This window comes from Terrapene carolina, unplaced genomic scaffold, assembly GCF_002925995.2.
Source record: "Terrapene carolina triunguis isolate 2854851 unplaced genomic scaffold, T_m_triunguis-2.0 Scaffold111, whole genome shotgun sequence".
In the NCBI taxonomy this organism is placed as follows: Eukaryota; Metazoa; Chordata; order Testudines; family Emydidae; genus Terrapene; species Terrapene triunguis.
The window spans coordinates 13,573,399-13,586,236 of record NW_020664462.1 but is presented as its reverse complement, the minus strand read 5'-3'; the positions used below and the strand labels follow the sequence as shown (position 1 = coordinate 13,586,236).

General features: G+C 42.3%; 1 protein-coding gene across 8 annotated transcripts in view; it reads right to left on the bottom strand.

Moving 5' to 3' along the window:
• ACTR3B (actin related protein 3B) overlaps nt 1-11,968 on the bottom strand; it is a 46,109-nt gene extending 34,141 nt beyond the window's left edge. For all 8 annotated transcript variants that reach the window (XR_003369802.1, XM_026652036.1, XM_026652044.1 and 5 more), the window contains exon 1: nt 11,795-11,968. Coding sequence is in view for 6 of the 8 variants with exons in the window: in XM_026652036.1 (XP_026507821.1) it covers nt 11,795-11,838 (44 nt within the window). In the remaining 2 variants the exon portion in view is untranslated. The remainder of the gene's footprint in view (nt 1-11,794) is intronic.
• Nucleotides 11,969-12,838: the final 870 nt, after the last annotated feature.

Below are 12,838 nucleotides of genomic sequence, written 5' to 3'. Positions count from 1 at the left end.
TCAACTCAACTTAGGTTTTCTCCATCTCACTTATCACCTGTTTAAAAAAAAAAAAAAAAAAGATAGAGAGAGAGAGAAAGATTCTGCAGGACATATTATTCTGTTAAGAACAGCCATACTGGGTCAGACCAAAGGTCCATCTAGCCCAGTATCCTGTCTTCTGACAGTGGCCAATGCCAGGTGCCATAGAGGGAATGAACAGAACAGGTAATCATCAAGTGATCCATCCCGTCGCCCATTCCCAGCTTCAGTTCCCATAATGTCACCTGCATCCCATAATTTTTGTGCCTTTTCTCAAAATCCCACAAACCCACATGGCCCTCCTTACCGTCTACCATCTTTGACAGAACCATGGAGCCTGCACCATTCTGCACTACCATCATGAGCATTGCAAGCAGAGGGCATATAATCTTGCAGTATTTGCAAAGCCACTAGAAAAACCAAAACAGTGGGGAACATGACGATTTCTTGGAGGACAGAGTGCTGTGGAACATAATGAGAACCAATTCAAGGCTGTTGGTGGCATGCACGGAGCAGCTGCAGATGGTGGAGTGCCACTTCTGGGCCCAAGAAATGACCACTGACTGGTGGGATCGCATCGTAACGTAGGCTTGGGATGACAAGCAGTGGCTGCAGAACTTTCAGATATGCAAGCCAACATTCCTGGATCTATGCGCTGAGCTCACCCCAGACCTCCTGCGCAGCAACACTAAAATGAAAGCTGCACTGACAGTGGAGAAGCGAGTGGCAATCACACTGTGGAAACCCGCAATACCAATTGCTACTGGTCCATTGTAAATCAATTTGGAGCCAGGAAATCCACCTTGGAGGCCACTGTCATGCAAGTGTGCTGAACCACTAATCACCTCCTGCTATGTCGGATTGTGACTCTCGGCAATATGAACAACATAGTGGATGGATCTGCAAAAATGGGGTTCCCGAATTGCGCTGGAGTGACAGATAGGGATGTGTGTGCTATTTGGATACCAGATCATCTTGCCACAAAGCATAGCAACAGAAAAGGCTACTTTTCTATGGTTATACAAGCACTGGTGGATCACTGGGAGTGCTTCACTGACACTAGTGTTAGCTGGTCAGGGAAGGTAAAGGACACAGGACTTTTCAGAAAGCTGCAATCAGGCACTTTCTTTCCCAACTAGCAGATTACCACTGGGAATGTTGGAATTGCCAATAATGATCCTGGGCAACCCAGCCTACCTATTTGCTCTCCTGGCTTATGAAGCTATGCACCAGCTATCTCAACAGTACCATCATCTGTAATGTCTACAACTTCAGTTGTCTGCTGGTACCACCAGCAGTGCTGCAACTAAACATATGTCAGTAAATTACCTGTATCAAAAAAAAAAAAAAAAAAAAGCTGTCTTTGTCTAGTAAAACCAAGGATGAGTTCATAATAAGGACCAGCAAACTGCAACATGACTCCATTTTGACTCCAAGATGAAAAGATTGCTTGGTTCATTTACGCAACAAATTTTCCCTTTCATCTTGTTCAGAAGGGACATTTCATTGACACGGTTCAATCGTTATGACCAGCCTATATTAAGCCTGGCAGAGCAGACGATGCTGTAAGGTTGCTAGATACAGCGTATGAGAAGGAAATTGAACAGTGTGCAAAAAACATTGACAGAAAATTGGTTAACCTGAGTTTTGATGGGTGGTGCAATGTACACAATGATTCAGTAATATGGGCTTGTGTGACAACAGAATATGGCATTGTCTATCTTACAGAAACAACTGATACTTCAGGAAATGCCCATAGAGCAGAACACTTAAGAAGTAGCAGTCAAAGCTATAACAAACTGAACAAAAATTCAAGTATCAAGTGCATAGCTTTGTCCCACACAATGTTGCAAATGCAGCAAAAACAAGAAGAAATCTAGAAGATAATGAAGAGAATCTGACACTTCTAAAATATGGGTACAGAGCTTATTTGATGCATCTTTCTGCCAAAAACTGAAGTACAACTCCGGAAATATAGGAAAATGTTGCTGAAATTCCAAAATACTTCCATAGCAAACACTTCCTTCAGCGTCACTGAAAAGAGCAGGTGAATCCAAACTAATTCTCCCCCAAGAACTATGATGGAATTCAGTGGTCGACTGTTTTAAGCTTTTTATTAAGAACTGGCCTATTCTGATGACAATTTGTGAAGAAAATTGAGAACAAAATAAATGAAACTAGCACAGCCAAAGCAGTGAACATTGGACTAAACAGAAATGTAGAATCTATTTCCATGGCCTTGGACAAACTGCAGAAAGATTGCTGCTGTATTGCAATGCTGTTGAAATTTGGAAAGAACTTTGAAACATTGGAGAAAGAAATACCAGCGATAACACAGTTAAATTGCAGGCAGTAAAAAAAGCAGATGGATCTAGCACTTACTCCGCCACGTTTTCTTGCAAATATTATCTACCCAGGGTAAATCCCTAACCACTGAAGAAGATGCTGCTGCTATGACATGGGCATCTAATAATCACCCATCAATAGCGAGAGCCATAATAAATTTCAGGGCCGAAGGTGAACCATTCAAACACTACACATTTGCTGAAGTTTAAAAGAAAGTCATATGACTCTACTGATAGATATTACTAGCAAAGCAGCTGGAACCAGAGTTTTTTGAAGACCTAAACAGGCAGTACCCTCTTCTGCGGGCACAGAAATAATATTTTCTTCATTTATTCGAAGTTGAGAAATCTTCTCAACTTTAACGGGAGTTAAAAAAAAAGCAGGAAAACTTGTCTCATTCTTCCAGTCTATGAATAAAAATGAGGAAGGAAGGGACGAGATCTACCAGTTTTAAAAGTTTGAAAGACAACCTAACATACTTAGGAGTCAGTCTCTTTTTCAAGAGATTTAGACAAGTGAGAATTTAAGCTCCAGTCACTTTCACTTAGGCACATTTGAAAATTTTCCAGGCTGACCTGAAATAATCTGTTTAATTCACTGACTAAAGTTAATCCCTCTGTTCCTTTAGTAAATCATTTAGTTGTAAATGTGAAACATGTTTTGATAAAAAAAGTGTAGTATCCGAAACATTTAAGGTTTTGTTTAATAAAAGTAAGTGTTATATGCTGGTTTGTGTGTTTAATTAAATACCATCTTCATATAGCTTGACACAAATCAGAAGCAAAAAGTTAATTATCTAGTAAATAAGTAATGTATCATTCACCATTTTGTAACATACTAAACATGTACAGTTTATAAGAATCTGAAATAATAAGCTGAATAATTGCTTAAATAAGTGTATATAATTAAAATGTACTCCCTCATATAGCAAAAAGATGTAGCAAATCTAGTGCAAAGATGCTATTTAGTTGTAAATCAACATTTTTAATGGTTATATCAACCAATCAGAATGTGCCTTTCTTTAGCAAATAACTGAAATACAAATGGAAAAGTTGATTATAATCAATTATTTAAATCAAGGCTTTCCACTTGGCGATTTAAATCACTCCACCCTATTTCTTTACCTCAATTTCCTGAATCTGTGAAATGGTGATATTTTACCTACTTCATAGCAGTGACAATGAATTGATAAATTGTCTTGACGACAGAATGGAGAGTATGAAGAAATCATTACAAGTAGGTTGAGAGAGAGTCAGAAAAATTCCTTTTATATCGATCAACAGAGAAGAGAAACAGAAGGGTCTGGAAATGGGTGCTCCAATGTGGAGCCTAAATCTACTGCATTAGAACACTGGTTGCAATCTAGCTCGGGTCAGTAACGAGCAAAAGTAGTTAACATCTGAGACTACAAGGACTGGTTGCCTCAAGCACAAGTGTCCACATTACAAAAGTAACAACAACTGGTATCCTGAAGATTGAATTGCCTTCCTACCCCTAGAGGTGCTCTCCCCTCAAGTCAGGATAAAAGCACACAGACAGTGCGATGCAGGTAAACTGCACTCGTTCCACACATAGCTAGGGAGCTGCATTGTCAGTGCATAGGCACATTTAAAATCTTACAGTCTCCATAGAGCCCACTACAAATAGCTCAAACACTATTAGGCTATCCCTATAGTAGAAAGTTTTTTCCTCCTTTTTTCCTCCACATAGCAGCTTAAACAATAAATGTTCCTTTATGGATTATGTACTGTAAAAACTCATTAACAGTCAGTCTGTTTAGCTTAAGAAATTAAATCAAATTAGCTGTGACCCTGCCTGTTAGATACTGCCCATTTCAAAATCTTTTCCAAGATCCAGCCACAATTTTCAATTATACAAAAGGATCGTACTTTTATATTATCTGGTCTCTTTAAAACCTTTTCAAGGCTAACAAGATAGGGACGATATAATTTTACCTGGACATATGCTATAGCTCTAATTCTGAAGTGCCTTGGATATTTACTAAAGCTTCAGAGAGGTTTCAGTTACAGTCCCTAAATGGACTGGTTTATGAACAAAACTGACTCTTTATGATTAGCGCCATAAGAATTCATTTAATGTTTTATGATGAAGCCTGTAGTGAATACCCAACTAAGTGAGTGACAGAACCATGCTTCTAAGGAGTATGAATAGGATCTCAAGAACTCTGATATTTACCTTTGTTTTTTGTTAAGTGGGCGTTGCTCAAATGCCTGCCCCAAGAACAAGCGAGGCTGTAATCTAAAAGATCTCTGTTTCTCTGATTTAGAATTATAAAATCATAAAATATTAGGGTTGGAAGAGACTTCAGGAGGTCATCTAGTCCAACCCCCTGCTAAAAGCAGGACCAACACCCACTCAATCATCCCAGCCAGGGCTTTGTCAAGACGGGCTTTAAAAACCTCTAAGGATGGAGATTCCACCACCTCCCTAGGTAAGCCATTCCAGTGCTTCACCACCCTCCTAGTGAAATAGTGTTTCCTGATATCCAACCTAGACCTCTCCCCCCAGCTTAGTGTCATCTACAAACTTGCTGAGGGTGCAATTAATCCCATCATCCAGATCATTAATAAAGATGTTGAACAAAAACGGCCCCAGGACCGACCCTTGGGGCACTCCGCTTGATACCAGCTGCAACTAGACATCGAGTCATTGATCACTACCCGTTGAGCCCGACAATCTAGCCAGCTTTCTATCCACATTATAGTCCATTCATCCAATCCATACTTTTTTAACTTACTGGCAAGAATACTGTGGGAAACCGTATCAAAAGCTTTGCTAAAGTCAAGATACATCACATCCACCGCTTTCCCCATATCCACAGCACCAGTTATCTCATCATAGAAGGCAATCAGGTTGGTCTGGCATGACTTGCCTTTGATGAATCCATGTTGACTGTTCCTGATCACCTTCCTCTCCTCTAAGTGCTTCAAAATGGATTCCTTGAGGACCTGCTCCATGATTTTGCCGGGGACTAATGTAAGGCTGACCTGTCTGTAGTTCCCCGGGTTCTCTTTCTTCCCTTTTTAAAATATGGGCACTATATTTGCCTTTTTCCGATCGTCCGGCACCTCCCCTGATTGCCACGAGGTTTCAAAGATAATGGCCAATGACTCTGCAATCACATCAGCCAACTCCCTCAGCACCCTTGGATGCATTAGATCTGGACCCATGGACTTGTGCATGTCCAGCTTTTCTAAATAGTCCTTAACCTGTTCTTTCACCATTGGGGGACGCTCACCTCCTCCCCATACTGTGTTGCCCAGTGCAGCAGTCTGGGAGCTGACCTTGTCTGTCAAGTCCGAGACAAAAAAAGCATTGAGTACTTCAGCTTTTTTCACATCATCTGTCACTACGTTGCCTTCCCCATACAGTAAGGGTCCCACACTTTCCCTGACCACCTTCTTGTTGCTAACATACCTGTAGAAACCCTGCTTGTTATCCTTCACATCCCTTGCTAGCTGCAACTCCATTTAATCACAAATGGGACAGGCTTCAAGTGGGAACCCCACAAATAATCTCATGGTCCTACTTCAACATACTGAGACCCAATAGTCCAACAGACTGAAAGTTAGAACAAAATATGTATAAGTTTCCGGAACCTTTAAATTATCCAGGATCAGTTTCTCTAAAATAAACACTGACCCAAATTCAGAGAAAGTCTAAATTGGTGTAATTTACACCTCCTTCACACTCCCAGAGCACATAACTTGGACTCCTCCATACTTACTAGACTCATCTCACTTGCCAAATTACAACTTAATATGAAAAAAAATCATGTTTCAAGAACCACTTTGGACTGGAGTTTGAAACAGCTTTTTCCCCCAAATGATGCATCAGAGGGGGCCTGTAGGGTAACTTAGAATGCTCAACAAAAATGCACAGCTCACTATCTTGCAGGCTTACTAATGTCCTTGACTGAATTTCTCTGCTAAAGATCCTATGGATCTTGAGGCATAGGTTTCTGATTAAGACAATCATCACAAGACAATAACTTTGGATATTTTATTTCTTCTTCACATAGGACTGAGAAGACAACAAAGTCACGGTTATTTCCTCAAAACCTCAGTTCTTTTACTCTTATTTTTTCTGAATTTTCAATTTATGCCTTGCTTTTTTTCTCCTCTATTACAGAATAGTAGAATAATGCTAATGCAATGTCCTGTGATCTGTAAATTAAGGAATAAATCCTGTGGATGCTTATAATTCCATCTTAATTTCACAAAAATTACAGCATTTATTGCCAATGAGATAGAAGCCTATTGGAAACTCTCCTGAGCATACACGATAGAAAAAAAGCTGAGAAACCATTTAAGAGGATCAAGATGCTTTTTTAAAAAGGCATTTAAAGGACCACTGTTATTAAAAGTCACACTTTTGCCTGAAAGTATAACCTGTTGTGACAAGTAATCCTTAAGATTAATAGAACAAAGACATTAGAAAAAGTATATTACATGCACAGGAAGAGAACTGGATAAATTCATGGTGGTTACGTCCATTAATGGCTATTAGCCAGGATGGGTAATGAATGGTGTCCCTGGCCTCTGTTTGTCAGAGGATGGAGATGGATGGCAGGAGAGAGATCACTTGATCATTGCCTGTTGGTCCACTCCCTCTGGGGCACCTGGCATTGGCCACTGTCGGTAGACAGGATACTGGGCTAGATGGACCTTTGGTCTGACTCGGTACAGCCGTTCTTATGTTCTTATGAATAGATACCTTTTTTCAGTTATTTAGTTTGGGTATAATCAATGTTACTGATTCCCACATAGGTTTAATCAGTTTTCTTCTGTGAGTAGAGAAAAACTTTTTAAAAATAGGAAAAAGTGATTGTAAAGATGACAGGAGGACTCAGAAATGGATACAGCACCCTGAACTACTTTCAACTCATTTTTTTTAAATGACTATATTTCCGATTCAAGTTCCAACCCAGGAATTGGCTTTTGGAGCATAACACCTAAAGCTATATAATCTAGAAATATAAATGCTTAAACTCAGGTGGCTGACTTTATCCACCTCAATACATGGCTCACCGATGTTGCTTTCACTTTTATAGTAGTAAAGTTAAAACTCAAAGATAAACCTTGCTGTTGAAGCTTTCAAATTCTTTTCAGTTCTTGCTGCTTTTTGGTTCAGGTTTTATGGATACAACAGTTCTTGCAATTTTAAACAAGTTTTAGAGTCTGTGATAGTTATTAAACTGTTACTTAATGCCAAAAGCCTTCGTGAATGCCTTGCTAAAGCAGCTCCCACCCAGGCTGCTTCAGCAAGGCATTGTAAGGCACCTAAGGCTGCAAGGTAGGGGTGACAGAGCCCCCCACTGGTCTGAATTGTACTCTGGTATGTCACATCCCCCACTGCAGAAGAGTAAACTAATATCAGTGCAGGATTTCCATACAAAAGTTTGAGTTCCTTGTATTTTCTGAGAGATTATGGTCAACACTGCTCATATATTCCCCAACTTTTTGAGAAGCACTAAAAAAGGAGAGTAGAGAAGAGATCAAATAAATGCTTAAATAGGGTTAACAGAGGAAATAATATAATGTTGGTGTATTATGGCTGTTCAAAGATTATTATGGAGTGGCAGTAGACACTTCGGTAATTAGAGGTGTATCTGAATTTCCATTTTAAGCCCAATTTTGGACTACCACTTCTTCCCCAAAAAATCCACAAACAATGGAATATCTGCCTCGAAGCTGACAGATGAGATTGGGCTAAAGAAGGATATTTTTAACAAATGTGAAGTGAATTAAAAAAGGGAGTCCAGAATTATCGCACATGCAAAACAGAGGTAAAGTTTTCTAACTTCCCACACACACACACTTTGTAGCAAAACTGTATGAGATACAGATTTATTTATTTTTTAAACAGTTTACTGGGTCTATCTAGTAGCAATCTAATACACATGACTAAAGATTAGGCAATAAAACTAGTTTTGAAAGTTGACAACAATTTCAATAGTGTCAGAAAGGCAAATCAGCTCTAATGGTCTTAAAATAGATCGACCTTTTCCATGTGGAGATTGATGTGAACATGTAAACTGATCACTAAGTAAAATCATCCATGGAGAAAGGATGATTTCGTCCACCGAAAATGAAGTTAGTCAGACAAGCTGTTTGCAACCTAAGACATTTTAAAAAGCAGTGGTCACCCCAGATAAAAAAAATACTTCATACCACATGTTTGTTTGCAAATGAAGATGGAGAAATAATTAAAATTGTTTTTTAGATTCATCTTTCTGACAGGGGAGATATGCATCCCTGTTCTGCTGTCATGATAAGTTCCCAGCTAGCCCACTATCCCCACTTCCTGCACACCCTATAATTCCATGTGTCCGCCAGTTAAGCAACTCTCCGAGACACGGTATGTTTCCTATGTACAAACCTCCTAGTAGGCCTAATTACATGAGAAGAACAAAGGTTAATGCATGGACAAAGCATCAGACTTCAGTGTCAGAGATATGCATGTAGAAGAAAATACAAAATCAATCCTTGTGGTGCACATTTTCAGGACTCAAGATGCAAAAAAGGAAAAGCATGTCTCCAGAGCAGAATAAAGGTAGTTTGGCAAATTTAATTATGAATATCCATACCTCCAAATATTTCAGGTTCTTCTAACTTTAACCTTCACTCTGAGTTCCCCAGGGGAGGCCTGGGGGGGTGGGGGGAGAGATTGTTTTTAATGTTAACCAACTATTTTGTTCTAGTAAGGACTTTTATCCTTCAGTTATTGTTATGCACTCCCAAACATCTGTATTTTTAAGTTTTTCCTTGGGAATTTGAATGAATTATCTGAAGCTTGTATGGGAAATGGATCAAGTTAAATAGCATATCCCAGGGGTGGCCAACATGTGGCTCTTTTACCATTAAAGTGCAGCTCATGGAGCCCCCCACGCCTCTGTCCATTCTCCACCTACCAGACTGGATGAGGAGGAGCTTGGGACCTCTGCCTTGCAGCAGGGTGGTCTTCTGCACAGCAGGGAGGAGTGTCTCGGGGCTTCAGCAGGAGTGGGGCTGAAGCCCCGAGCTCAGTCAGGCACCTCCTGCAGGGCTGAAGCCCCAAGCCCCAGCAGGTGTGCCCCAGCTCTCAAACTTCTGAAGATTGTCGTATACAGCTTGGAGGGTCAGTAAATTTGGCCACCCTGGCATATCCCTTTGTAATTACTTCTATCATTTGTCTATAATCACCTTCAATCGTTCCACAAAATAAGACAGTCTTCAACACATACAATGGGAACATTCTCGAGACTACCAGTGAGTCACAAGCTATTTCTTGATATTAACACTACGATTGGCCCTTGCCTGGCTTGTTCCGGTACTTGTTCCCATTCCTTCCTGATTTAATATCTTGTTCATCTTGGATTTAAAATCCCTTTGCTGAAAAATCTTGTCCATCTGAGAGCAGACTACAAGCCAACCAAATGTTAGTAAATTTAGGACACTGCCCTGTCTTATTTGAATTAAGATGAGGTGGAAGCAAGGACTGGGAAATCACAGGCATTGCTTTTTTCAGATATGGTCTGATTGAAGATTTTCTGGGGAATCCCCTATAGTTTAATCCCTATACACCAGATCAAGTAATAGCAATCTCTTCATTTACCTGGAATTATTACTCTCTCAAACCATGTGCTTGGTCATTTTTCAATAACTGGCAGGGGGTTTGTCTCCTCATTCAGTTGTTTTGTATAACAACTGATCAGATGTACCTCACCTGTAAAGTCTGAAATGGTGAGGTCTTGGAATCACTCCTCAAACAGAAAGCAAAAAGTTTTGCGTCCTGCCAAAGAGAGCTATTATATTTAATGCATTTTCTGGATTTTATGGTGCTACTTTTCTGAGGGATCCACTCTGAGACTTCCACAGATCTCCATGGAAGAGAACACACTCTTTAGGTCAATCTGGTAGGAAATATTTCTGTAACACTAACACTTCTCTAGGGCACAACTCATTTCAAGTAAATCAGAGTGAGAATCACCAACTGCCCAAAGGAATCTAAAACAGAGGCAGAACTATGTGCAGAATGGAAGAGACAAAGTACTCCATCCCACTGAAATACTGGACTATTGGAACCCTCAACGGGGACTGTGGACTATACCATACCTGCCTTGAGAGGGCCATAATAAATTTGTGACAGACTGGTGTACATATAGGTGAGATTTATTTTAAATTTTGCTGGAGAAGTAACTAATCCAATTTGGGGTAATTAAAGATGTACATGAATGTATGGCATCCTCCTACAGAAGAACTCACAGCAACTCCACATCAATGGTGGTAGGAGCTCTGGTGAGCTCACCGATCAGTCTCTAAACTAAACAAAAAAAAAATTCTTAGCTTTTATGACGAGAACATAATTTTCCAAAAGTAAAACAAACACAACCAATGCAATGTTGTCTTCCTGACTCTCCTGAGAGACCGATCTCAGAGCACAGCTTGAGTAGCCAAGGTGTTCGCTGGATAGTTCCTTGGGGGACAAGATCTCCTCCCTTCCTCGGAGCACTCAGGCAGTGAAGCTACTATATGTTTGCTACTCCAGCCTCAGGTTAAAGTAGCTTCTGTGCCTTCCACCCATGACACATAACAGGAATGGCCAATAAACCTCAGCAGAAAGATAGTAGTTCCACAAGATGAGCTTCTGTGGCCAAAGACAAGTGATAGGATCTGTTCCTCAGAGAGGCAACCTGCCTCCTTTCACATCTCTGGGCTGTGAGCGCTGAAGCTGCTGTGTTCATTTTACCCTCCAATGAAGTGCTTATCTAGAACTTTCCCGAAGTTTCATCCATCTCCCACTCATCATCACAGGCAGCAGGTAAGATAAAGTCCCAGAATGATTTGGAAAGACTGGGAGAAGATGCCCAATACCCAGAAAATACTATCAGCATAAAACAGCCAGCTTCCCAACTGTGATCCCTTTGCTAACTTAGTCATTTTGAGTAATTAATTCACATTTTAACCATGATCCCTTAAAAACATTAAAGACTTTTACCAAAAATTAACGCAAGAGTTGTAGGGTTGTGGTGCCATGGAGGACATCTGCAGGGGGAGGGAGGGTGTGTGAGAGTCTCCAGGCTATGGGATAGGGAGCTAGAAGTGATTTCCCAGGGGACAGAGGGAGGATGCCTCCCGGGGGTTAGGGGCCGGCTCCCAGCAGGGAAGGGAAGCAGAGGAGATGGTTCCCTGGGAGAATGGGCAGGACAGTAGAGGAGATTCCCCAAGGGCAGAGAGAAGATGGTGCCCCTGCGGGGGAATGAGGGGCTGGGTCCCCAAGGTTACAGGGGGGCGAGGCCGGGGTGAGGCGTCGTGGGGAGCCCGTCCCCGGGGGGGGGGGAGGGGGGGGGCGGGGGGGGGGCCGGGGGGGCCCGGCGGGGGGGGGGGGGGGAGCTGCGGGGCGGGCCGGTCCTGCCCGCACTTACCCGGTGCCGCCGTCTATCACACACGGGGGCAGGAAGCTCGCCATGCTCGGGAGGCGGCACCACGGACCCTACACAACCATCCAGGCCGCCGAGGCTGAGACGGCCCCGGCCGCTGCCTGCCACCGCCGGCTCGCCCGGCCCTCACTGCATCGGCGCAGGAGACCCGGGCACCACGCAGCAGCCGGCTGACAGCGCCGGCTTCAGGACGCATGCGCCGCGCACGCCCACGCCACGTGACCCGGCTTCCCCCTCGGGGGCCTGCCCCGCCCCCATAGTCCCCAGGCAGCGCTGCGGGCCCGTCTCACGCGTCAGCCCCTCCCCGCGTCCTAAGCCCAGCGGGCTGCGCAGCGCACCCCAGCGCCAGAGCCACCCTCTCCTCTGCACTTTACAGGACACCCCTTAACTGGGAGCCTCGTGGCCGGCCTGCCACCCTATACAGGCCATGTCATGTAAGGACCAAGGGGCATCTGATCCGATCAAAAGCCTCTTTTTGAAGCCGTTAGCTCTGCAAAGGATGCAATAGGGATGTGGAGTTTCCTGTGACTGTAACGTTGTGGGTGCCGACCCATTTCAAAATAAACTCTGCCGCCTTTTGCATTTTTCAGTCAATATGAGGTTTCATACTCAGATTCTGTCATAGCCACTAACCCTTTATTAAATCATAAAAATCTTGCCCTGTGTTTCTTTAGGTGTAGGTGGGTACCCTACAGTACAACACTCTCCAATTGAACCCACAGTATCTTAATCACTTAGGGTGACCAGATGTCCCGATTTTATAGGGACAGTTCCAATTTTGGGGTCTTTTTCCTATATAGGTTCCTATTACACCACCACCACCCCTGTCGCTATTTTTCACATTTGCTGTCTGGACATCCTAATCACAGGTGGTATTTGGCACACTAAGAAAAGTATAACACTTTCCAAAGCAGTCTCATCTTCCATGCAAAGATCTCAAGCTTGAAACAAAAATGATCAAGTTTCAACACCCTAGTCAACTAGGGGGTTATTAGCCACCACTTCACAAATGGGGAAATGTCTTATACC